Source organism: Juglans regia, chromosome 13, assembly GCF_001411555.2.
Source record: "Juglans regia cultivar Chandler chromosome 13, Walnut 2.0, whole genome shotgun sequence".
In the NCBI taxonomy this organism is placed as follows: Eukaryota; Viridiplantae; Streptophyta; class Magnoliopsida; order Fagales; family Juglandaceae; genus Juglans; species Juglans regia.
The window spans coordinates 31,649,761-31,674,761 of record NC_049913.1 but is presented as its reverse complement, the minus strand read 5'-3'; the positions used below and the strand labels follow the sequence as shown (position 1 = coordinate 31,674,761).

Sequence of the window (25,001 nt, the reverse complement as noted above, 5' to 3'; positions counted from 1 at the left end):
AATCTTATTATTCAAGTCTATTAGTCTTATAACTTAAAATTAGTATACTAGTATAATTAGACAATAATTATACTATTTTAATCTTATTATTTAAGTTTATTAATTTCACTAATAAGTTAGACATTACTTACATTATACTACTATAATTGAACATTAAGGAATTAGTAATTGTTGATAATAAATATTAAATTCTCACAATTAAGTTTAGTATTAAAAAAGTTATAATATTAAACAAATATAGTGTCACATGTGTAAATGGTAAACCGGAAAACCGGACCGGACTAGACCGGACCGAAATCGAAAAAATCGAAATTCTGATTTTGGTGATGAATCGGTTCTTAAATTTCTAAATACATACCGATTCGGTTCCAAAATTTCTCCAAAATTGGACCGAACCGGACCGGTTACACCCGTACAGTTCATCGCATCCTTTAAACATCATTTAAAAGTATCCAGCGTAAATCTCAACATTTCATTTCTTGGAAAATAAAGACACTAGATACATTATATAATATCTATTCACATGCATACAACTATTACTTTGAGTGCATAAATAGGGACTGCCAAAGAAGGCATTTACTTACATATACCTTTAAACACTTATACTTAGCATACTTTCATAAAACTTCATTTCATCTTCATAAAGCATCATAAAGAGAAACATTTCTTTTCATTTCATATCATTTAGAAAAGTTTATAAGAGTATGAACATAATAATTACCTGGACTCCATGCTATTTACATTTCTTGTAGTCCATTTATGTGCATGTCAGATGGCAACCTACATGCATATATAACGTCATTTCCTTCCTCAAGTGCATAGGTAATTAAACTTAGAAAATACATAAACTATCCTCCACTTGGACTTCCTTCACTCAGACATACTCTACTATCCAATTCCATCATCTATGCTTTCTTTTATCACGTTTTTCAAAATTCTTGAACCCATAGCTTGGGACCCACTTGAGGTCATCTTTCCAAACACAACATTCTACTTCATGTTCTTATCCTTTAAAGTAAACCTGATTCATTTTAAGGGTTAAGACACATTATCTATCACCTTCATCACATTTTTTCTATCAAACCATCATTTCCTATCTATAACTCGGACCAACCAAGTTATACAACCCAATTCTAGTCAATACATACATCCCTTCCTTCATTCATATATAACCTAACCAACACTTCACCGTAATTTTAACCATGCATAATACAAAAAATTATGTCAACATTGAGGCTTAAATATCGTGCACTCATGCTTAAGACAAATTATCCATTACAAATGGTAAATCTATCCGGCACATGTGTCCAACCAATTTACACATGTACCTTACCCATTGTTATAACCTAAGATCAACATATAATCCACTACAACGTCTGCTTGTGCATACAAGCTTCATACACTCTGACATCAACATCCAACTCAAACCCAACCAACATAACACTTCACTTTAGATCATGCCACTTCATAAACTACACAACTATCCAAACACTTCGCACGACATACAACTGCATCACAAAGCACAGTTCACTACACAGAGCACATTCACCATAGTCTTGTCACCTCACAACACGCTACCATATCACCAACTGCATCACACGGCACAGCGCCCCATCACTTCACACCATACACAATTGCTCAATAAACCCACCACTTCAACTACACAACCACATCACAACAACTCTGTTCACAATTCACAACATAGCACAATTACAACACCATTCAATATCAACTTCACAACATAATCAACTACTGAGAGGAAGAGGTAGAAATTACACCATGCTGAGGGATTGAAATCGTCACATGCCGCTTGTTGCCTAGCATGGTCTCGTGGCGTCAAAAGATGTTGGTTTGGTGATCTGATTGTACGTGGAGTGGAGATCGGGAAGGGGATGGAGAGGGATGGTCGTGGTGTGATGTGGTGGCAGAGGCGGCTAACGGTGGTGACAACAAAGTTGTGGGTGGAGGGAGAAGCCGAGAGGGAGGTAGAGGCCTCGGGCCTGCTGGGGTACGGTGGTGGCATGGGGTGTGGTTGAGGGTTAGACATGGCTGGCGACGGCCGTGGCTAGACGCAGCGCACGGCGGCAGCGTAGGAGGAAAATGCATGTCCAGGAGAAAACCTTTTTGAACAACTTCCAAGGAGGTTTCACATGGTATTATGGTTCAATGGTTGATACGGTGTTTAGATACTGTAGTTGGAAATGGAAGTGAAATAGAAACTGAGGAAAATATGTTGAGGTTTGGGATACTAGTTGGGAAATAATTATCTTGCATAATTATGAAGATTATGAGATTTTAGGATTGAGCCAGTAGTTTTTTTTTTTTTATAAATGGGATTGAACCTGTAGTTAACACTCATCTTGTGAAGAATGTCAATAAGAGCTTGATTGGAAAGTGAGATGATCTCATCTCATCTCATCTCATTTCATCTAAAAATTTTTCATAATTTTCTACCCGAACATCACTTAAATACAAGCACTTTTTAGTTTCAAATATTCAACTTTTTCATCTAATTATTACCTAATCATTACAATTTTTCCAAACTTCCAAACAAAACGCCAAAAACAATACAACTTTTTTAAATTTCAAAACAAAAATAATATTAAAAATTATATTCTACCAATATTTAATATTATAATTTATTTATTAAACTTTTTCTCTCTCATTTCTCGAAACCCAATAAAACATCTTAACTCAAATCATTTCACTATTATTCACAATCATATCCATACCATGTGGGATTCCAGATTTATCAACCCTGATGAGCCTTTCGTTTGCTGATCTTTCCAGAATCTTGAAATTCAAACTGTCAAGAACGATGCAAGGTTAGGATTCAGAAGACCAATAAATCTGAAAATATAAGACATATAAAACTCATTCAATTCAACTGTAAGATTTTAGCAACTCGCACCATTAAAGCTGTAATTGACAGAACTAAACACTGTTTCTGGGTTCAACATGCAACTATCGATAAAAAAAATGTACTTGAAAGCACCCACTTACCGGTGCATTGGCCAATTTTGCATCTGGACCAACGCATGATCCACTGTCCTTAATAGAGACCAAAGTGAGATTCTTTTGACTGCCAAACGTATTTGGGAAGTTCGCATTGAGATAATCAGGTTTTAAATCTTGAAACTCACAGCCATATGTGGCAAGGTCATTCGTGACATACTGAAAATCCATACCCCAATGACTGTTGTTTGAGTCATCGGTGACAGGACAAGGCAAGTCGAATGGCATATCCAAGTTGCAATCTGGAGGCTTTGGTAGGAGATCAAACATATACAAGCCTTCCTCGAGTTGCGAATCAACCTGATGATAGGTACATGAACGATTGAGACAGGTATTTCACTCACTAGTTGTTGATATGCAGGAATTCGATGCCTTACCTCACTGGCTATTGCTTCTAGCACTTCATTTTTTGCAGTGTAAGCATTATAACTATTTTGGTCAAACCATTCAAGCTGCAAATTGAGACAACCCAACACAAAATTTCTCGGTTCAACTTGCAATTTTCAAATGAAAAAAGTACTTGATAGCTCCCACTTACCGGTTTGTTGGCCATTTTTGCACCTGAACTGGTGCATGATCCATTGTCGTTATTAGAGACCACAGTGAGGTTCTTTTGACTGACAAACATATTTTGAATGTACTCATTATCAAAATAAGCCGTTGCATCTGATAATTCATGGCCATGAGCTGCAGGCTTAAAAGCACCATACTGAAAATAAGCCCCACAAGGACTGTTGTTTGAGTCATCAGTGACGGGGTCAGACATGTCAAATTGCATATCCAAGGGGGGACACCAAGAGGACAAGTTGCAATCTGGAGGCTCTGATGGGAGATCAGACAGACTCAAGCCTTCCTCAAACTGCAACCAGATATAGGAACATGAACGATCGGAACCAATATTTAACTCACTAGCTATTGATTTGCAGAACTCAATGCCTTACCTCACTGACTGTTGCTTCAGGGACATCATTTCTTGCAGTGCAAGCATTATAACTGACCGAATCCAAACCTCGCGTAGACTCTATTTCTTCTAAAGAAGATTTAGTTGTGGTGGCTGATGAAACAGTAGGGTTATTGTGTAGTGAAGTTGAAGGCGTCAAAACATCGCAAACTTCTTCTATTTTCAGCTCATCCTGATGAAAGAAATATGAATAGATAAGATACGCACTTAAAATAGACTGCGCTTCTGAACTTTCAAAAAAAAAAAAAAAAAATTGAAAACTGTTTTAAGCTGAAACTCAATTCTTTTCTCACATTGGTAATGGTAAGTTCTCCCAATCGATTCTCTGCAGCGTGAGCTCTAATATGTTGGTCATCACACTCGGCAGCTGTTGTAGTGCTGGATATTGTTTCATCACAATTTTCAGGTGTTGTAGTAGCTTCCACATCTGATGCAGGGAATACTGAGGGCAGAAGTAGCTCAGACTCTGATTCTTCATGAAACAATTTGGATATGGCGGGTGATGAAACAGCAGGTCCAGCATCATTAATGTTTGGATCTTTAATACTCTTTTCATGTTCATAGGATAATCGGCAGAGTACAAAGGCGTTCTGCATAAAGTTCATCAACAAAGTGAATCAGGCTGATCAAACCTACGAATTGGGTTACTACAGAACTGCATGGTAAAAAAATGAATAGATGCGTATCAAAAAGGTTAGAGCTATGGCAACAATGAAATAGAAGAATTTGTCCTTGTTTATTATAAAAAGAACAATGCAGCGGTTCTAATAAACCAAGAGACTTCCTCTTTAAAATTAAAATTACCAATTGAAACAGTCCTCAACTCGCTTGTTATGTTGACCCTAGGTAGAAATTTAACAGATTTCAAAGCCCTTGCTAATTGAATAATTCATCTTTTCAGGAGGATCTCCACCCAAGTTTCGCAGAAATATGGTCTTAAATCCACAAAAACGAGAAATTTCCACTACGAAATCGAGATTAAGAAGAAATGTGAGGCCAATAATATCACAAACCAATCATTTAAACCAACCTGACCGGGATGGGTGCCATCAAGGTCCTTCAGGGTTGTATGGAATTCATGAATCGCCCAATTTGTTTTCTCGCCTTTACCACGCCCTCTATAGAATACCAGATACTTTTTCTTTCCAATCATTCCCGAGTTAGACATGATTATCTTGTCCCTTCCAGTCACTTTCCAAAACCCAGCATTGGTTGCGCGGTTCGATCGATTCCCACTTCGATGCTTCAGATCCAGTGGCGAGAAGAACCACCACTCTGGATATGCGGTCTTTATGCAACATGAATCTAACCAGACTAAGCATAAAGTTCGAGGGCTAAAAAAATTAGAAAAACACACGAGCACAATATGCAGGATTATCAAACAAAAAGTTAAGGTGCAGTAAAAGATGGAAGAAAATTAAAACAACACAAAAAAAAGAAAAATTTATAAATAATATGATTAAGAAACAAATAACAATGAAGTTACAAATTCAAGGTCCAAACGAGAAAATCAAATGGTCATACTGAGAAAGAGCCAAATATTTTATTGGTGTCACATTTCTCATACCGATTTAATTTCCCGAGAGCAAGTTAAATAAACAGTTATCCCAAAAGGTTAAGCCTGCAGATATGATCAACTTACAGAGTTTAATAAACATTATAACAAAAAAAAAAAGAAGCAATATCAATGACATAAAAAATCCAAACAACAATTCGCAAAGAGGAAGACTACATTTCCCTAGTAACAAAGAATCACAAACTTTTGCAGGGAAAAATAAAACATGAATCTGGGTCTCTGATGATAAGAATGGGGAGAATGTATCTTACCTTTCAAATCCCAGGGCTCCCATTTGCAACTCTGAGCTTCGGGAATGAAGTCGACTAACTCATCATTCCCAGTGATCTTTGCCCTCAAGAAGAAGTCGATGACCTTGTCTTCCGGAGGATCAAATCTCATCCATGGTTGCACTTTCAGAGACAACGCATCCATATCACTAGCGAACAAGCAGAATTATAACAAAGTCTAAGCGCGAGCGAGAGTAAGAGATGAAGCAGTTGGTCCTTATAAATGGAGGGGAAATGAGTCAAAAGCAATTCCAACTAGCTTCGTAACGAAGATTGCACTTTAGTCCTCTCAGTTCCAATTTATTATCAAAATGATTCTCTAAATTCGTTTTTATTTTGTTGATACCCACAAGTTGAGTGGTTTTTTTTTTAATCATTTGGATAAGATTATAAAAAACAATTATTTTGGAATTCAATCTTTGGATTTAAAAAATATATATATATCTTGTAAATGTTTTTATATTAATTCTAAAATTAAGAATATAATAAAAAAAAAGATAAATATTGTATGATTGATTTTGAAATGATATTTGTGTTTGGCTTAAATAAGAAAATTTGCGAGAAATGTTAACTTGTTAATTTATACCATTTCTAATAATTATCCATTTTGTCTGTTTTTAAGCATTTGAAAACAAATATTCATTCTCTAAAAATAAAGACACAATTATTAACAATATATATTATTTCCATTTTAATATAAAGAAAATATATATATATAAATTGTCCAAATGATATCTTCTAGCAGTTCATTGGGCAAGTGATGCAACTCAACAGAACGAAGCGTGTGGGGACTAGGAACAGTCCACTTGGATCCTAAGTTTTAGCCCAATTTTAAATGCAATTCTATTCATTTCCTATAATTCTAGAACTTTCTCTGAACTCCATTTTTCTAAGAATTACTTTTTCTTCTGTTATTCGTTTTTGGTTCTCTATTCTAGAACTTTCTCCTTGCAACATTTAATTCTATTAGAGTTGTTTGTTTATTCAGATGAAAGGTAGGTAAGATGAGATGAAATTTAATAAAATATTATTATAATATTATTTTTATTTTAAAATTTAAAAAATTTAAATTATCTATTATATTTTGTGTGAGATGTTAAAAATTTATAATAATTAAATGAAATTAGATTATTTGTATAACCAAATAAGTACAAAGGATATCTCAAAAGAGACACGGAGTAGCTAATACAAAAATTAAGCAGTAAAAACGAAAAATAATTTCAAATATAATAAAACACTCAAAGCAGTTTTATTATTTAATATTATTCAAACATAAAAATCAATATAATTTTTACTAATTTTAAAATATAAAAATCAATATAACTTTTATAAACTTTAAAATAAAAATTATATTCAATTTTTTTTACTGTATAATATTTTTAATCAATTTTTTCTCTTCTATTTTTCAAATTTTCATAAAACAATTTCACTATTATTTATAAGATTTTGAGACCCCAAACATGCCGTAGTATCCTCTTTTTTAGACCCCAAATAGGTTACATTATTTCAACAAATACAACAAAAAAAGTGAGATAAGCATAAATAAAACACACACTCTCTCTCTCCTTCCTCTTTCTTTAATATTAAAATAATTTATAAATAGTAATAAAATAGTAATAAATTATTTATTAATTATAAAGTAGTTTAAAAATAACTTAAAATAATTGTATTCCCAAGCAAATCATTAATATTCATAACAATATTATATACCCTTAAAATATTAGTAACATGAATTTTTTTTTTTTTTTATTTTGGCAAGTTAAAAAAAAAAAAAAGGAGAAAGGCTTGCCGCCAAAACAAGCGTTTTAGTAAAGAAAGATAGGCCATAAAGGAGTAAATACATCTTTAATAGAGAGCCAGCAAATTCTCTATGCAGTTTTTTTTTTTTTTTTTGAAATAATAACTTTCTTGTATTCATTTCATCGTATTGTTTTCACTACAGTCTTTATCTCTTTGAACTAAACAGTTTACATTCTCAGGAACATTTTCTATCCAGCACACTTCGTCATCTAGCTGTAAAGCTAACTTTGCAAGGTGGTGCGCCACCACATTCCCTTCCCTGTATATCAACTTCAAATCCCATTGTTTTCTGTTCTTCCACTTTTGCTTCATATCTTCCACAAGCTGTCCCTTCCATGATTCATCTTCTGTTTCAGTGTTAATTGCATCTATAAGCTCTTTTGCATCACTCTCAATTATCACATCCTGCAAACCCAACTCAGAGCAAAAATCCATTGTTCTCCACAATGCATTTAATTCTGCAATAAAAGGGGAAGTTACAGACCCTTTTGTGCCACATAGAGATGCTATAACCTCTCCTTTGCTATCCCTGACCACAATCCCCATCCCCATCTTCTACATCTCCATGCTCAAAGCCCCATCAAAGTTTGCCTTAAACCATTTTCCATTCGGTCTCTTCCAATTCTCCCCCTACCTCCCTTTGCAGTATGCTTTTGGTTTACTCCCTTTATCTGATTTGCAACATGGAACTCATCAATCCCTCCAATTGCTAACTGTACAACCGTGCCTGGGCTTACAAACTTGTTTTCAAACACAACTTTATTTCTTCTATGCCATATACCCTTCATTATCATCAGTATCTTTTCTAACTTTTCTGTTTGTAATTTTTTACACATATCTATCCACAACTGTATAAAATCCCCACTACCAATTGGCCACTTGTAAAGAGGACTTTTAATATCCCCCCAAACATCCACTGTTGCTGGGCAATTCCATAAAACATGCTCTACGGTTTCATCTTCAACAGGACAGATTGGGCATTTAGCATCCTTAGTGACTTTTATACTCATCAATTTCATCTTTGTTGGAAGAATTTTATTTACTGCTCTCCACATAAAATGCTTAGCTGCGCCTGGGACATCAAGAGACCAGATTCTCTTCCAAATATCGACCTCCTCTTTTACATGAGATGGACCACTCTCCACATATTTCTTTTGTTCCACAAAGTAGGCACTTTTGACTGAAAATTTTCCATTTTTGGATGGACCCCAAATCAGTTTATCTGCACTTCCAAACCAGCTAACAGGAATTGCACAGATCACCTTCGCCTCTTCTTTATTAAAAATATTTGCTACAACATCCTCTTTCCACCTCCCCTCTTGTTCTTCAATTAACTCACTTACTTTAGCATTGGCATTAAGGACTTTTATTTCAGATTGAACACAATGAGTTGTTTGAGTAGGTAACCACTTCTGCCCCCATATGTTTATTGACTTCCCGTTTCCAATCCTCCAAAGCATACCCTCCTTTACTAAACCCATGGCTGACCATATGCTCTTCCATATCAAAGAAGGCAATCTTCCAAGAGGTGCTTCTAGGAATTGCATATTCTTAAAATACTTGTCCTTGAAAACTCTTGCAACTAAAGAGAGAGGCTCCTTCAGAATTCTCCACCCTTGTTTTGCTAGCATTGCTCTGTTGAATGATTCCAAATTTCTAAACCCCAATCCATCCTCAGCTTTTGCCATTCCCAACCAACTCCACCTTTTCCAATAAATACCCCTTTCTTTTTGGCAGTTACTCCACCAGAATCTGGACATTAAAGCTTCAATATCCCTACACAACCTTTTCGGCAGTTGAAAAACGCTCATAGTATAAGTAAGAATGGCTTGGAGAACAGCCTTTATAAGTACTTCTTTACCAGCTTTGGACAGAAAAGCAGATTTCCAATTTTGCATCTTCAACCACACTTTTTCCTTTATGCTTCGAAAAGCATTATACCTTGATCTCCCTACAACAGCAGGCAGACCTAGATACCTCTCATAGCTATCACAAAGCACTGCCCCAGCCTCTTGGAACAACATTCTTTTTACCACCTCAGTCGTGTTGGAGCTGAAAAAGATGGATGTCTTTTGTTTGTTAAGGGCCTGCCCTGATGCTTTTTCATACAATTCTAGAATGGAATAGATAGCTTTCCATTCCCTCTTTAAAGCTCTGCAAAAAAGCACACAATCGTCAGCAAAAAGAAGGTGGTTCACTCGTATGCCTCCCCTACTTATGGCTGTCCCCCTTATTGCACCTTCCCTCTCTGAATTTAACAGCAATTGGCTTAGTCCCTCTGCACAAATGATAAATAGGTAAGGGGATAAAGGGTCCCCTTGCCTAATACCCCTTGAAGGTAAGAAACTTCTCCCCACTTTCCTATTGACTAAGACTGAATAACTCACAGAAGAAATACACTTCATTATCAAACTGCACATCTTCAAGCCAAAACCCAGTTTTTTCAACATAGCTTCAAGGAAAGGCCACTCCACCCTATCATAGGCCTTTGACATATCAAGTTTTATTGCCATAGTTCCAGTCCTTCCCTTCTGTTTTGTCTTCATAATGTGCAGCATCTCATAGGCTATCATGATGTTGTCAGAAATTAACCTACCCAGAATGAAGGCACTTTGATTGGGTGATATAATTTCTGATAATACAATCTTAATTCTGTTCGCAATAACCTTTGAAATGAGTTTATACAGAACGTTGCAAAGACTTATGGGCCTAAACTCCTTAACATTGATGGGGGACTTAACCTTGGGTATAAGAGCAATTAAGGTATGATTCACCCCCATGTTCATTTCTCCTCCATTCAGAAATTCCAGAACTGCCTTGCATGTGTCCTCCCCCACAATATGCCAATGATTTTGATAGAAACCTACCCCAAACCCATCGGGACCAGGTGATTTCAAGGCTGACATTTGTTTAAGCGCTATTTCAACTTCAGAAACAGTAAAGTTCCTCTCCAACCTCTCATTCATGACCTCTGTAACTTTTGGTTCAGCTAGCATAACACATTTTTCTATATCCTCCTCTTTTGGTTTTGATGATGAGTAAATTTCACTAAAGTAATCATGGAAAGCACCCTCTATCTGCACCTCATCCTCCACTAACCTCCCTTGTGAATCCGTAATTTTTTTTATAGTATTTTTCTTTTTTCTCTGATTTGCACATGCGTGATAGAACTTAGTGTTTCTATCACCATATGTTAACCAGTGCTTTTTTGCCCTTTGTTTCCACCTCAGATCCTCCTGCTCTAGTGGGACATTAAGCTCTCCTTTTAGTCTCATCAGTTCATGAATATTTGCTTGCCCCTCCTCCTTCTCCATAATTTTTATTTTCTCAGACAGCACATTGATATCTCCTTCTCTTTCTAGAACATAATTTTTACTCCATTTGCTCAGTGAATTTCTGCATCCAACAAGACCCCTTTGTAACTTTTTTTGTGGCTCATTCACATCAGAAATCTTGCTCCATTCAGCTTCTATAATTTTTCCACACTCTTCTTCCATACTCCAACTCATTTCATATCTAAAATTCCTCTTCTTGAATAACCTCTGCTCCCTTCTATTTATAGTAAGCACAAGAGGCTTGTGGTCTGAAACCCAAGTCATTATAGCCTCCACATTCATGTCTTGAAATCTATTGGCCCAGCCATAATTAGCTACAGCCCGATCCAACCTTTCTTTCACAAAAGATTCATCCACGTGACCATTGCTCCATGTGAACTTATACCCACACCATCCCAAATCAGAGAGCCCCGATATCTCTAAGGCCCTTCTAAACACTTCCATCTGCTCTTCATTTCTCTCCCTCCCCCCCACTTTTTCATCTTGGGACACTATTTCATTAAAATCTCCTATGACACACCAATCCACTCCTGGTAAAGGTTTCAGATCTTTAAGTAACTCCCATGATGACCCCCTTTTACTAGCATCAGGATTTCCATAAAACCCCGTTAGTAACCATCTACTTCCCCCACCTTCACCATTAACCCAAACACTAACATGCCTCTGAGAGTAGTTTAGTAACTCAACATTATCACCACTCTTCCACATCAACAATAGCCCCCCCTCATTCCCTTAGGTTCTACCACAATACAACCCTCCATTCCCAATTTCTTTTGCACCTTGTAGCTTTTCTAGAGTCTATCTTTGTCTCCATCAAGAAGACAATATCAGGTTTCTTTTCCTTTGCTAACAAGCAAATGGCCTGAACTGTTCGGGGGTTCCCAAGTCCCCGACAGTTCCAACTGATGGTTTTCATGGCTCTTGGCGGGGCTGCCAAACAGCCACCGCCACTTCAGTCAGTGATAGCATATCCTCACATTCCTCCACCTTCTTTAACTTCTTTTGTTCCTTCTCTTCTTTACTATTATCCCTCCCACCTCTTTTTTTTATGGAAAAAGGACTAGAGGGCACTGAATTCTTACCTTTGCTTCTTGCTCTTCGCTTCCATTTTCCAGTTGTTACAGTACCTTGCACAACATTCTGCCCATCAGTACTTTCCTCATCTTCATACTTATCATTGCTTTCCTTGAGATCACTAGAGAGCAATTGTTTCTCGATTTCTAATGTCTCTTGATTCACACCAGACCCTCTAGGTTCCTTCAGAATTTCATCATTTACTTCTGTTATCAAATCTAAATACCCTCCCTCTACTTCCACCAGAGTACCATTTTCCTCTCCCAAATTTCCATTCTCTACTCCCTCCTCATACTCCTTTACTATAGTTTTTCTCTCATCTCCCTCTGAACTCTCCCTCCCCGTATCTTTTTTTTTTGTTTTTTTCATCCCTCCATATATTATCTCGCCCCTCCCCCGCTCTACTCAATTCTCTATGTAGTTACATAAGCTATACTTCATCTAAAAAATCTACAATATATATATATATATATATATATATATATATAAATATAAATATTCGATAGATGCACACCGTACACATCACTAACTTGTTTCAATAATAGTTTGGATTTAGTATATAGAATATTTTGGATTTACATCTTAGATTAACTTTTATTTTTAATTTAATAATGTGGTTAAAATGAAGTTGGAATTGAAATTAATAATAATAATAATTAATTTTTAACGTCAATTAAAATGGATTACACATATATATATAATTTCATCTAATAAATACCATGTAACACTTTTTTTTAAAAAAAATAAATTTATTTAATAGATTGAAAAGTGTTGGAGAATTTCGTGGAAATGAACAAAAAAGAAATAAAGAATCTTTCTCACTGCATTGAAAAGTCTGTCCACTATCTCCAAGCCACCTTTTGAAAGAGAGTGGCGGCGGCTCTTTTGCTAAAGTCCATTTTTGAATAATAATAATAATCTTGTATTAATTTATATAATTCCAGAACTTTCTCCAAAATAAATATATACTCATAGAATTATTAACATTTCTTCACCCTTCTTAAGACCCCTCTAATCTCTTTTCGTTTAAGATCTCTTTGTTAATACGAAATAAAAAGTTTATAAGGTGTTGATACTTTAGGCTACAAATTGAATTTTAATTTCTGTCTATAGGGTTTTCAATTAAAAATAGATGATAGTTTATATACGATAATTACATTTTCCTTTTATATATATATATATATATATATATGGACTTCTGTCTCAAATGTAAATACAAAGAAAAAACAAAAACGAAAAAGAAGTTGCAGGAAGTGAACCTCTGCATAAACAGGAGGACTCTATCCTCCCCCCCAATACGACAAACAAATCCATCAAAAGTGTCGTCGTCTCGTGACTTTAAAGCTTGGGCTTTTACTGTTAATGGGCTCTTAGCATCAGACCACCCTCAAGAAGAACATGCTTTTTCTAAAGCCTCGGCGGCCATATATTGGGCTCCAATTATGGGCTCTATAATAGAAGCATCAAGCTAATTACTAATTAAGCTAAATACATGTCAAGCTCATTTTAAATTACTAATTACTTTTGAGAAATGATTTATACAAATCCTAAATGGACAAGCCCTTATAAAAAAGTGTAAAAAAAAACTATTCTTTATTAATGAAATCTATTTTTTTACAAAAAACTTATCTATTTGGGACTTGCATCTAGCATTACTCATTACTTTTTCTTTGCTCATTTTGCATTGCATGCTATTTGTTTTTGGTTCTCTATTCTAGAACTTTCTCCTAGCAACATTTGGAATTTAGCGTCGGTTGGTTATAAAGATGAAATTAGATAACATAAGATGAGAAGAGATTAAATATTATTATAATATTATTTTTATTTTAGAATTTGAAAAAGTTAAATTGTCTATTTTATTTTGTGTGGGATGTTGGAAACATTGTAATGATTAGATGAAATAAGATGATTTGTATAACTAAATAAATACAAAGGATATCTCAATATTAAATACAACTTTTATAAATTTCAAAACAAAAATTATATTAAAAAATTAGATTCAAACAATTGATTTTACTTTATAATATTTTTAATCAGTTTTTTCTCTTCTGTTTCTCAAAGTCTCATAAAACAACTTTACTCAAATCATTTCACTACTATTCATAAAATTTTGAGATATTTCAAATGTCCAAACATGCACTTAGTATCCTCTTCTTTTGTAACAATCCGGTTAAGTATTATAAAGGTAGTTTTATTGGGCCTGGATTATGTTGATGGGCTATGTTGATAAGCCCAATTGCAAATTCTTGGATAACCCTGGACCCAAAAATTTATTTTTGGCCATTAATAGTTTTGTGGGATCCAATAATTATTTTACAAGTCCAAAAATATTATTGTATGAACCGAACTCAGTTTGAAACTGAGACCTCGTTTGTTTTCAGAGATGAGATGAGATGAGATTTTTTGAGATATATGTAAATAGTATTGAGATATGTTGAGTATAGATGAGATAAGATAAATATGTGTTTATTTCTAGAGATGAGATGATATTAGTTTGACTTGTTTTAAAGTATTTATGGTTGTGGGTCCCACAACCATTTTACTTTTTTTTTTCTTTTTCCTGGGCTGTGTAACTGTGTTTCCGCTGTTGCGTTTTGTTTTTTGTTTTTTTTTTCCCTAACAATTCAGCGTTTTGTGCTTTTTTTTTTCCTAACAATTTGGCATTTTGTACTTTTTTTTTCCTAACAATTCGTCGTTTTGTGCTCTTTTTTTTTTCCTAATAGTTCGGTGTTTTTTTTTTTTTTTGGGTTTTCCTACTATTGGGACCCACTAAACACGAGAAGAAAGGATAGGCTGACAGCTTTTTCTATCTATAGTATAGTTGATGAATAGTGATAAAATAATGAGAGATGAAATTAGATGAGATAAAAAATGAGTGTTTGTTTTCAAAAAGTATTTGACCGTACAAAACTTAGAAAAGTTTTCAAAATTTTGTGTTTCATCTCTCAAAGCAAACAAGGCCTTAATATATCGTGTCACTAAGGTCACTAAAGCTAGTTAACCCATTAAAATGGACCTAACCCACCTTTAAATGCGTAAAGAAGACGCACAAAGTCATAGAAAAATCTCAAGCCGATTACTTAACATCCGGCCACTATTTTAAGCCGTTGCACATAGGAATTTCCTCCTTAATTCCACCCGTATATATTTATTATTATTATTAATTAATTTTTATTTATATATATATCTCCGTATTCTTAAAAGAGCCTATCGGCTGATGAACATGAATTAATAGTAATGAATAGTGTCCACTCCGTCTTCCCCTTATGTCTCTTGATCTCAACCTCAACCTCACAGCAACCACTAACCAAATTCACTGTAAATCATCACAAAATCACCATAGGATGATCACAAACTCATCGTAAATCATTATATTTCTACAAAATCACAAAATATATAAATTCACAAAATCACAAAATGGGAGAGGTAGCAGCTCGACTGGGCATGGAGGAGCAGGGGAGGTGCCGTGGAAGGCTAGTGGTGGGGTCGTGGGCTGTAGGCGGCAGATCTAGGACGTCGTGGTGATACGGTGGCGTGGGTTGGCTAACGGCAGCGCTATGGGAAGAAACTTGTGCATGTAGAGGTACTGTGTGGGTGGGCTACGGAGGAGCTACGGGTGGTGGGTTACATGGAAGTGGTCCACAGCGTGAGGAGAACTCAGTGGTGGTGCTTGGTGGAGTTGGGGTTGAGCCGCTGTGGCGCAAGGGTGGAGAACCCGTGCACTGAGACCCACTTTTGGTTGCTCGCGTGCTGTTAAAGGAGGAGCTGCCAAGGGGCTTCGACTGTGGGGTTTGGTCGCCGGCGTGAGGGGAACCCAGTGAGGTGGTCGGTGACGCACGGTGCGCACGGTGGCGCTGGGTTGCTTGAGGGAGGAGATCGGGTGAGAGAGAGGGAAGACGGGGCTTTGAAGCAGAATGAGAGAGAGTGAGAAAGGGAAAGTGAGGGAAAAGGAAAGTTTTGGAGATTTAAATCCCAGCCCTTCATTTTAAGTTTATAGATTTGATCTAACAGTAGAAATTTAAACATTGATTTAAACTAATTTAAAATAAATAATTAAAATATAAATAGCATATCATACATAAATTATCAAATTTAATTTATAAAATATTAATCTTCCATCATTAAATAAATGATGATTTTTTACTAAATATTTTTAAGAAATTAAAACCATATAAATAATTAGAGTTTTAACATAAATAAATATGATAATATTCTTAATTAATTAAATTAGGCAAATGTCTCTTGGACGTCACTCTATTACTAGTATGTGTGTGTGTATATATATATATATATATATATATATATATTTATAGTATGATTTATTGGTGGGAGTCTTCCGTTTTTCTAAACCGCTTTCAATCGATTTGGCTCTGTTTGGGCGATGAAGATATCTCAACTCCTCTGAGATAGTCTTGTACGATTGGGAGTAGCTTTCCATCCAAATAAGTTTGAAGTAGTTTTCAAACATCTCTTGCCATTGTGTTTCACTATGAGCCGAGAGTCTGTGTCGGGTGCGAATGCCAGTGTGTGACGGAGAGGGAGAGGGAGGTTGGTGGTGGTTGGGTTTGCGAGAGGTGGTCGTCGGTGTGAGGTGGTGGAGTTGCGGTGGCCTGGGTGGCCAGTACGGCAGCGCAAGTGGATAGAAATAGGTGAAACCCATTTCGGTTGGGTTACCGCACACAGAGAGAGAGAGAGAGAGAGAGAGAGAGAGAGAGAGAGCTACGCGTGGGGGAGATCAGTGGTGGCTGGCTTGGTCGCCGGCGTGAAGGGGTGTTGTGTTAGGGACCCCGATCTTGTCCCTAAATACTAAGTCTACACTTGGTGAAGATGATGACCGAGTGACCTTGCCCTCTTGCTTGGTCTTTGAACAATAATGGTAATGAAGGGTTCCTAGGTTGATGAAGGTTTAGTGTTTGAGTGATAGAATGATGATGATGATGATGATGATGGAATGGGTGTTCTAAATGATGATTATGAGTGTTTGATGCAATGTGGATGGCTTGAGGGTTGCCCTTGATGTTGGGGCCCCTTGAATGATGATTAGGGTTTGAATGGAGTAGTGTAGCTAAGGTTTTCTGTGGTGGCTAAGGAGGATTTCAAGATTGGAAGAGATGGACTAGGGTTGGGGTCTATGATGAGTTGCTAGGGTTTGAGGATAATGTGGATGAATGGGACTAGGGTTTGGTAGCTAGGGTTGGCTGACTTTGTGTTTGGTTCACCCTTAATGTTAGGGTGGTTCGGTTTTGGAATATGATCTTGGTTGACTAGTTGGATTGGAAGAAATTGAGAAATTTAAGGGATTAGATTATGGAGATGAGATGGAGTTTGAATAAGTCTAGGGTTGTTCCTTAAGTTTAGGAATTTGAATTTGAATTTGAATTTGGCAAGAGTGGTTCCTTGAGTTTAGAGATTTGAATTGGAATTGGAATTTGAATGTGAGGAAATTAAGACTCCTAAAAGGAATGAGTTTCCTTATAGGCCTTGAGGTGGGCGGCTAGGATTTGATGGAGGGAAGGCTTATGATGGCCGAATATGGTAAGTAAGGGAATGGCAAGATGAGGGCAATTAGAGTTACTAAATTATAGGAACACTAATATGGGAAGTGAAGTGGGCGGCTAGAGCAATTCTAATAAGGCAAGCGATTGTCGAATTTAAATGTGACCAATAAGGAAAGTGGGTTACAGCTAGAGCAAAGTGTATGGAGCAAATGATTTATGGAAAATGGACAAACACTTGGGTTGGTCGAAAATTAGGTTTGGATGGATTGGAAGAGCAACAATGAAAAGAACACCAAAAACTCAATGAAGAACACACAAGAACAAAAGTAATAATACTTAAGAACTTGAATGAACCAAATGATAATAATTCAACAATTGATCCACGGATTTCACAAGAGTTAAATAACCTCATATATTGAATAAAAATAGAATCGTACCTATCTACGGATTTCAAGGTGATGATGAAACAATAATCAAAAGATAGATAGATGGAACAACACCTATTCAAAGAATTGTAAGGTGACGATCCTCTCCTTAGGGTTCACGAATGTCACCCAAGTAGCTCAAATGCAAAAGCACCAAAGTGTTCACAAGAACAAGCTTAAACCGTCCACAATGGGAAAAATGTCAAATGATCAAAAGTTCTCAACTCAATGCCTAAGGGTCTTATTTATAGAGATTACAAAGTGGAAACTCCCAATAGGTCCATTGGAATATTATTAAATAAAATAATTAATAAATAAATAAAAATAATAAAATGATAAGGCCTTGCATGGCCAATGTGACCCGTGACATGTTTTGGCTCTTGGTGGCCTAGGTTAGCCCATGGCATGGGCTATGGGCTTGGTTGGCACGGCTGGCAGGCATGTGGCTGACATGGCTAGTGGCTTGGCCATGGGCCACAAAACATGGAGTCCTACCTAGTAGCTAGTGGTGGCAGTGAAGCTGGGTGGTCGCGTACGGCAGCGCAAGTAGAGAGAAATGGGTGAAACCCATTTCGGTTGGGTTACAACAAGGGAGAGAGAGAGAGTGCTGCGCGTGGGGGAGATCGGTGGTGGCTGGTTTGGTCGCTGGAGTGAGGGGGAGTCGCCGATAGTGGCGGTGAGGTTGGGCGGCGCACGGGGCGCCGGGCTGGGCTAAAGGAGAATCGGGCTGAAGGAATCGGGCCAGATGAGAGAGAGAGAAAGTGAGGAAAGAAAATAAAAAAATAAAATCACTATAATATTTATCACTATTATATATAAATAAACAATTGTATGCTGGAAAGTGAGGAAAGAAAAAAATAAAATAAAATTACTATAATATTTATTACTATTATATATAAATAAAATCATGATTATTTATCATTAAAAAAAAAATCAATCATTGATGGGATCTACACATTTTTCAACTATATATCCAAAAGTCAATAACTCAACATATTTCATACATCTAAACAACTCAAAATACTCTCAGTGGGACCCACAAATCCAAACATTCTCAACACTTCTCAGGTAATCTCACTACCCAAATGTAGCATACGATTGCATGATACTTGCGTATTCTACGACTGTATGTAGCAATACTCATTTATTTATATCTTCCACCAGCCCTTCACGTCAATCACTCCACAATAACTACGCTATGCCACAAGAAAACAGAGTGCCTTGTTGCCGTAGCACTCCCGCAAGCTAACATCCGTTTCAGATTAGTTCCACCACGTACTTCCCACATCCCACGTTCACTATGCCAAGACCATGGCCACCGTCAACTGCCACAAACACAAGCATACAAGCCAAAAATATGGAGACCCTCACATGAAGCCCCTTGCAAACCGAAGCAAAGAACTGAGCACAACCATGAAGGCTGAAGCTCGGATCGCCTCCACCAAGGCAAAAAATCAACCACTGGAAACCACTGTTTAGCCACTAGCCACCCAGTGCACTACCTAATAACCTCTCTATTTTAAGACACCAAAAAACAAAGCACACTCATGATATGGCATCAGGAGCATTTTCAAACCGGCATAGAAAGTGTCAGCACCACGTGGGGTTACTTCCTCCGTGTCTCAACGGTCTTCTGCTGCACCAGTGATGCACTGAAGAATCGCCGCATCGTGAAACTCACTCTCCACCCCACATACGGACCAACTTCTTCCATGGATGGCCCCAAGTTCACCCAACTCGTTGCTGCCGCCGTTGGACGAAAGTCCACTCTCGCTGCCGCCATTGATCTCAGTTCGAACAACCAGAACTCTGTCGCAAGCACCCCAGCTCCGCTGTGTTACGATCCCACATCGACTAAGTATAGGATTGGTTGATGATTTATAAGCCCTAAGCACCATTTCTTGTAAGTTAGTTTTTAAGGGTGAGTTCTATCTAGTGGGTTCATAACAAACGGTATCAGAGCCATCCTACATCTAAGACCATATTGCGACGGTTGCAATCGTGCGTCACGGGAGTGATGCCGGCATGACAGTGTTCGCTCGGATGTGTCTCCTCCATCCCGAATCTACTCCCTTCATGTTTCTAGACTCAGACAGCCCAAATCCGTCGCATATTCACTCCTCTCGATGAGTCTGTTGCACAGAAGCTTCCTCTGATGTTGATTTCACTCCAGCCATAGCTCTGCTGTCCTTGCCGTCGTACGCACGATGAGCCTTCAAGCCCTCTCTTTCTCGATCTGTATACCTCAATAGATGATGCTCTACTTGTGGAAAGTGGAAACCGAACACATAGAGATGCCTCTTTTGTGTTAAATTACATTATTATCCTTGTATTTAAATTACGTTAATGGCCTTAGTGTAAAGCTTGGCAGATTGTTTAAACTTGGAGTTCACCTCGGCTTCTTGTTGTGCTAGGCTTATTTTACTTATGTTTTGAGTTAAGTTTATTTTAAAAGGATATTATTTAGACTTGTATCTTCTCCTCGGCTTAAATGGTATATTGAGTTTGGTTTTTCATATTTCAAAAGACTATTATAATATGTTAAGTTTGGCTTAATTTTAATTGAATAAATATGTTAGCCCAAGATTTTATTTTACAGAAACTTTATTTTTCTTATAGAAAATGTTTAAAGATTTAAATTATATTATTAAATATTAATTCTGGAACACTTAATTCAACTTAAGTCTATTTTATGAAAAGACTTTTGTTGTTTACATAAATAGATTTTGATATAGTTATACTATTAAAGTTGTAAATTAAGAATAAAGAAATATGTTAAGAATATTTAAATGATATTAGTATTTATTAGATTTCTTTTGAAATTGAATAATTATGTTAATTATAAGAAAGTAAACCTAATTTGAGAGTTGATGCTTTAACGACTTTTTTTTATTAGAATTGAATATAACTCAAGTATTTTGCTAAATTTTAATATGTTATTGGTATTTAAGTAAATTAAGATGTCAACATTAATTGATTTTGTATTAAACAGAATATTTGTTTGGTTATTTTCTACAGTCAGATAGATAAGTTAAATAAGTTATATCAGTCAGATAAATCAGATCATTCAGTTACTTCAGATAAATCAAGACAAGTCATGCATAACATAAATATTAGTATGATCAGTCAGTTTTTAAGCGCTCAACATAAAATTTGTTTTTATGAAAGCATTAATGTTTATCATGTTTATGTTGTGATGAGTTCTTACTGAGTCTTCGACTCATTTTAATTTTATTTTATGTTTTTAAACCAACCAGGTGAGAATGATGACCATGAGTAGGCAGGCCAGACTTAGATGAAGCAGTTGAATTTAATGCCAGACATTAATTATTTAATTAGTTTATTTATTAAATTATGAAATCTCTTGCTGGGTAATATTTTATAAAAATTACGTGGCACTCACGAGCCTTGGAAATTAATGGGGTTTTACATCTTTAGACCCCAAATAGGTTACATTATTTCAATAAATACAACAAAAAAGGTGAGATAAACATGAATAAAACTCTCTCTCTCTCTCTCTACTATTTTCTCCACTCTTTTTTCTCCCTCTTTTCCTCAATCTCCTTCCCCACTTTTCTCTTTGATTATATTCAAGTTTAGTTTGTCTTTCTTGTACACCACTGCAAGACATCTCTTATCCATGCATGGACGCGCGCACGAGAATAAAGATCACCTCATTCGAATTCATCAAAATTTGATTGAATTTAGAATATATTCATAGTCTTGTCGGTAGTGTCAACGTGTGCTGCAAACAACTATAAAAGCAAATAAGGAAATTATTCATGAAACAGACATATAATATTTATTATATAATTAAAGTAGATTATTAGAAAATGTTTTCGCAATTCTAAAGAGTGGCAAAAAGATCATGAGTGACCCGCAAAAGCTTGAAAATCTATTAAAAACTTTACTTGTTTCTTACTGAAACGACATTCAGTTATTGCTAACGACTTTGACGCCAACAAGTGAGGTTACCTACTCCACAAGTTATATATAAAGAAGATAGGAAATAAAAGGTTTAAATAGTACTTCTTGTGGTTTAATTCTTATAAGTTAAGAGTATTCCTTAAGTTTTAATTTTGAACTTTTTACTCTTTATATTTCTAACTTTGACCAAATTAATCCTTTCATCACTGTTATGTTAATCAATTGTTAAAAGTGTCTATTAAGTCAACATTACTAATAAAAACTTTTTTTTTTAAAAAAAAATTACATAAGTAGTATATATATAAAAAATTATATAAGTAGTCATTTAGAAATTAAAAAAACTTCTAAAAATCAGTTTTCAATTTAAAATATATTTTTCTTATGAGTTGTATTTTGGTTTAAAGAAATAAGATTGAAAAGATTTTTAGAAGTTCTTTTAATTTTTTTTAATTCGAAATAAAATCGTAAAAATTCGTTTAAATTGAAATTATGTTCTAAAAATAATGATATTCATTTTAAATAGAGACTTATTTGTTAGATTTATTTTTTTAAGTTTTAAAATGACTTTTATGTTTTTTATATTATTTCTGTATCTTTATAATTTAAAATAGAAAAATGCTACGGGCTCCCCTTTTTTTTTGCCCGATTGGGTATTTTATTTAATTTTTTAATTTTTTTTACTTAGTCATTAAGAAAATATTGTTTAATAATATTGTGAATTTTTTTTTATTTTTTTAAAAATATTTAAAAGTGTTAAAAAAATGATGTGAAAAAAAAAATTCAATAAAAAAATTCAAAATAATATTAAATAATATTTTCTTAATCACTAAATAAAAAAAACTAAAAGAAAAATGAAATGCCCAATCGGGCAAAAAAAGGGGAGCCCGATTTCATTGGCCTTTAAAATATCAGTAGTTCTCGGGACAACCGAGGTTGCGCCCCCACCGTGTCCCTGGCTGACGTGGCCACATCAGTGCAACATTATATTAATTAAAAAAAAAAAGCGAAAAGTGGGAAATGAATTGGTTTTCATTTTTGAAACGTCTTCGCCCCTGGTTTAGTGGTCTCCATTTCCATTTTCACTCCCGAGCTTCACTTCGGTCTGGTCTACTCACTTTATTTTCGAGCTTCGCCACTCCCGAGCTTCTCTTCTTCTCCTTGTCTGATCTGGGAATTTCCATTTTCGTCTGAGCCACTCCCAAGCTTCGCCACTCCTCGTCTGGTCTTTGTGTTTTTGGTTTTTCGTCTGAGCCGAGCTTCTCTTCTTTTTGTCGTATGAGAGTGAAATTGGTTGTTGCGGTCGCCGTGGTGGGACAGTTCACATCTCTGAGTCGCGTTCATCGTCGTGGAGGAGAGAGCGATTGGTCCATCTGCTACTAAGCTACTAAGGTATATTATTCTCTGAAGAAGACGAAATCTAGGGCTTGGAGAAGATGAAAGGCAATCGTCGAAGAGAGAGTGTGGAGAGAAAGTGTGGATTTGAAATGAGGGAGACTGAATGAGGGAGACGAGGACTCCGTTCAAGACCCAAAAGAACTTAAAACGAAAACGACGCCCTTTTTGCCACATTGGATGTGAGGCCGCGGCGAGGACGCGAGGCCGGTTGTCCCCAGCATTTTTCTTAAAATATATATGATGCACGCATGCTAAATTCTTATTGGTGTTGACCTATTGCTACTGACAATTGACTAACGAAATAGTGAGCCGCGACAGAATGATTAATTTGATCAAAGATGAAAGTAGGAGTAAAAATTTTAAAATTAAAACTTGAGGGAAAAAAATGGATGTTGCCGTTAGGAACTCCTCTAATATGGGAGGAGAGGAGATTTGCTTAGCAGCATCGCCCCGGGAATTATCAAAATGAGAAACAGAAGGAAAAACATCGACTTGGGTCTAAAGTAGGCTTGTTTATCCGGGTTAGGTTATTTTTTCGGCCCAGTCCGGAACCTGCATAACTGGGTTTTGGTTATGGGTCCGGCCTGGAACAAATCCGGACCGGTACCCACATAGAAAAACCCGGGTACCAAGTTTTAAACCGGGGAGCCGGGTTTATAATTTGGTACCCTATTTTATTTTATTTTTGTTCTTTTCTAGCAACTAAATGGACAGAAACTCAAAAGGAAAATGCATATTATGTCTAATGAATCATCCATTTTACGATTTTATTTTTTTTACTCTCTTATCCACATGGCTTTTTATTGGTGGTCAATGAACATGTAGATTTTGATTTAAAAAAGTTATAAATAGAGTTTGAATGTTGCATCAATATTTTTTTATGAAAAAATATTCATAACACGTAGGCTTTGATTAAAAAGAAAAAACCGGATGCAACCTGGAACTCGGGTTCCAAGTTTTTATAAACCGGTTTCAATCTGGGTTCCAGCTCAGTTTTGAAACCAGGGTTCTGGTCTGGGTATACTCGGGTTCCCAGGCCGGAACCCGGATAAACAGTACTAGTCCAAAGTTATGCACCATATCCTATCTACTCACTAACTTATTTCGTATGCTAATGATATATGTACAATATTTTTTACAATTTGTTAAATTATATATTCATGTTTTAAAATAAAGGTATTTATATAAAATGATGTTACTTTTCTAAATGAAAATTGCTACACAACTTCCTACACCACACATCACAAGGTATGTCTATTATTTCCAAAGAGAGAAACGGTAGCAATGGTTCTAAAAGAACCATAATTGTAATGGTCCTAACATGATTGTAAAAAGAGTTATATCTCTATCATTTCTTGAGAGAGTTACATGTTGTAACCTATTCAAGTGAAGTGCGGTATTCATTGTCTTTGACACGATAAAAATAAAAGCACTTATGTCCTGTATTTAGACTAAGAATGAAATACGTGGTTAGAGCATTGGTATTGGAATAACCATTTCAATCTTTAAAATTTGACTAATATGTAACTTTTTTGTTTTTAACTAATCACTCAAAACTTGAAGTCTACATTAGATTAGACATCACACTCTTTATAATAATAAAATATTATTATTTATATTTCTTTTATTATTATTTATATTTCTTTTATTATTATTTTTTCTTAAATATTTTTATTTTTATTTTTATTGTTATAATCTCCAATAGCCTCCAACAATCATATTCATT

The 25,001-nt window shown here is 35.7% G+C and overlaps 1 protein-coding gene across 6 annotated transcripts; it reads right to left on the bottom strand.

The window, feature by feature from the left end:
• Window positions 1-667: 667 nt before the first annotated feature.
• On the bottom strand, window positions 668-6,014 carry LOC108996595 (NAC domain-containing protein 14-like). Of its 6 annotated transcripts, none has more exons than XM_018972572.2 (9): window positions 5,804-6,014; window positions 5,007-5,290; window positions 4,270-4,566; window positions 3,957-4,148; window positions 3,554-3,874; window positions 3,393-3,467; window positions 3,004-3,315; window positions 2,733-2,806; window positions 668-780 (listed from the first exon to the last, which is right to left on the bottom strand). In XM_018972572.2, exons 1-8 carry the CDS (start codon window positions 5,964-5,966, stop codon window positions 2,753-2,755), a joined length of 1,698 nt encoding a protein of 565 aa, XP_018828117.2. In that variant the 5' UTR covers window positions 5,967-6,014; the 3' UTR covers window positions 668-780; window positions 2,733-2,752. The 6 variants fall into 6 exon arrangements, with proteins under 6 accessions (XP_018828117.2, XP_018828118.2, XP_018828120.2 ...); XM_018972573.2 differs by lacking the exon at window positions 668-780 and adding an exon at window positions 803-1,683; XM_018972575.2 differs by lacking the exon at window positions 668-780 and having other exon boundaries at window positions 2,661-2,806; window positions 3,004-3,082; window positions 3,176-3,315.
• Between the last annotated feature and the right edge of the window lie 18,987 nt (window positions 6,015-25,001).

Bases quoted from the DNA above. Each gene is read 5' to 3' on its own strand.
- LOC108996595 (XM_018972572.2), bottom strand. From the start codon at position 5,966: ATGGATGCGTTGTCTCTGAAAGTGCAACCATGGATGAGATTTGATCCT. The intron at 5,291-5,803 runs GTAAGATACATT...CTTTATGCTTAG, and splicing joins GGAGCCCTGGGATTTGAAAG to TCTGGTTAGATTCATGTTGC. The intron at 4,567-5,006 runs GTTGGTTTAAAT...AACTTTATGCAG, and splicing joins ATGGCACCCATCCCGGTCAG to AACGCCTTTGTACTCTGCCG.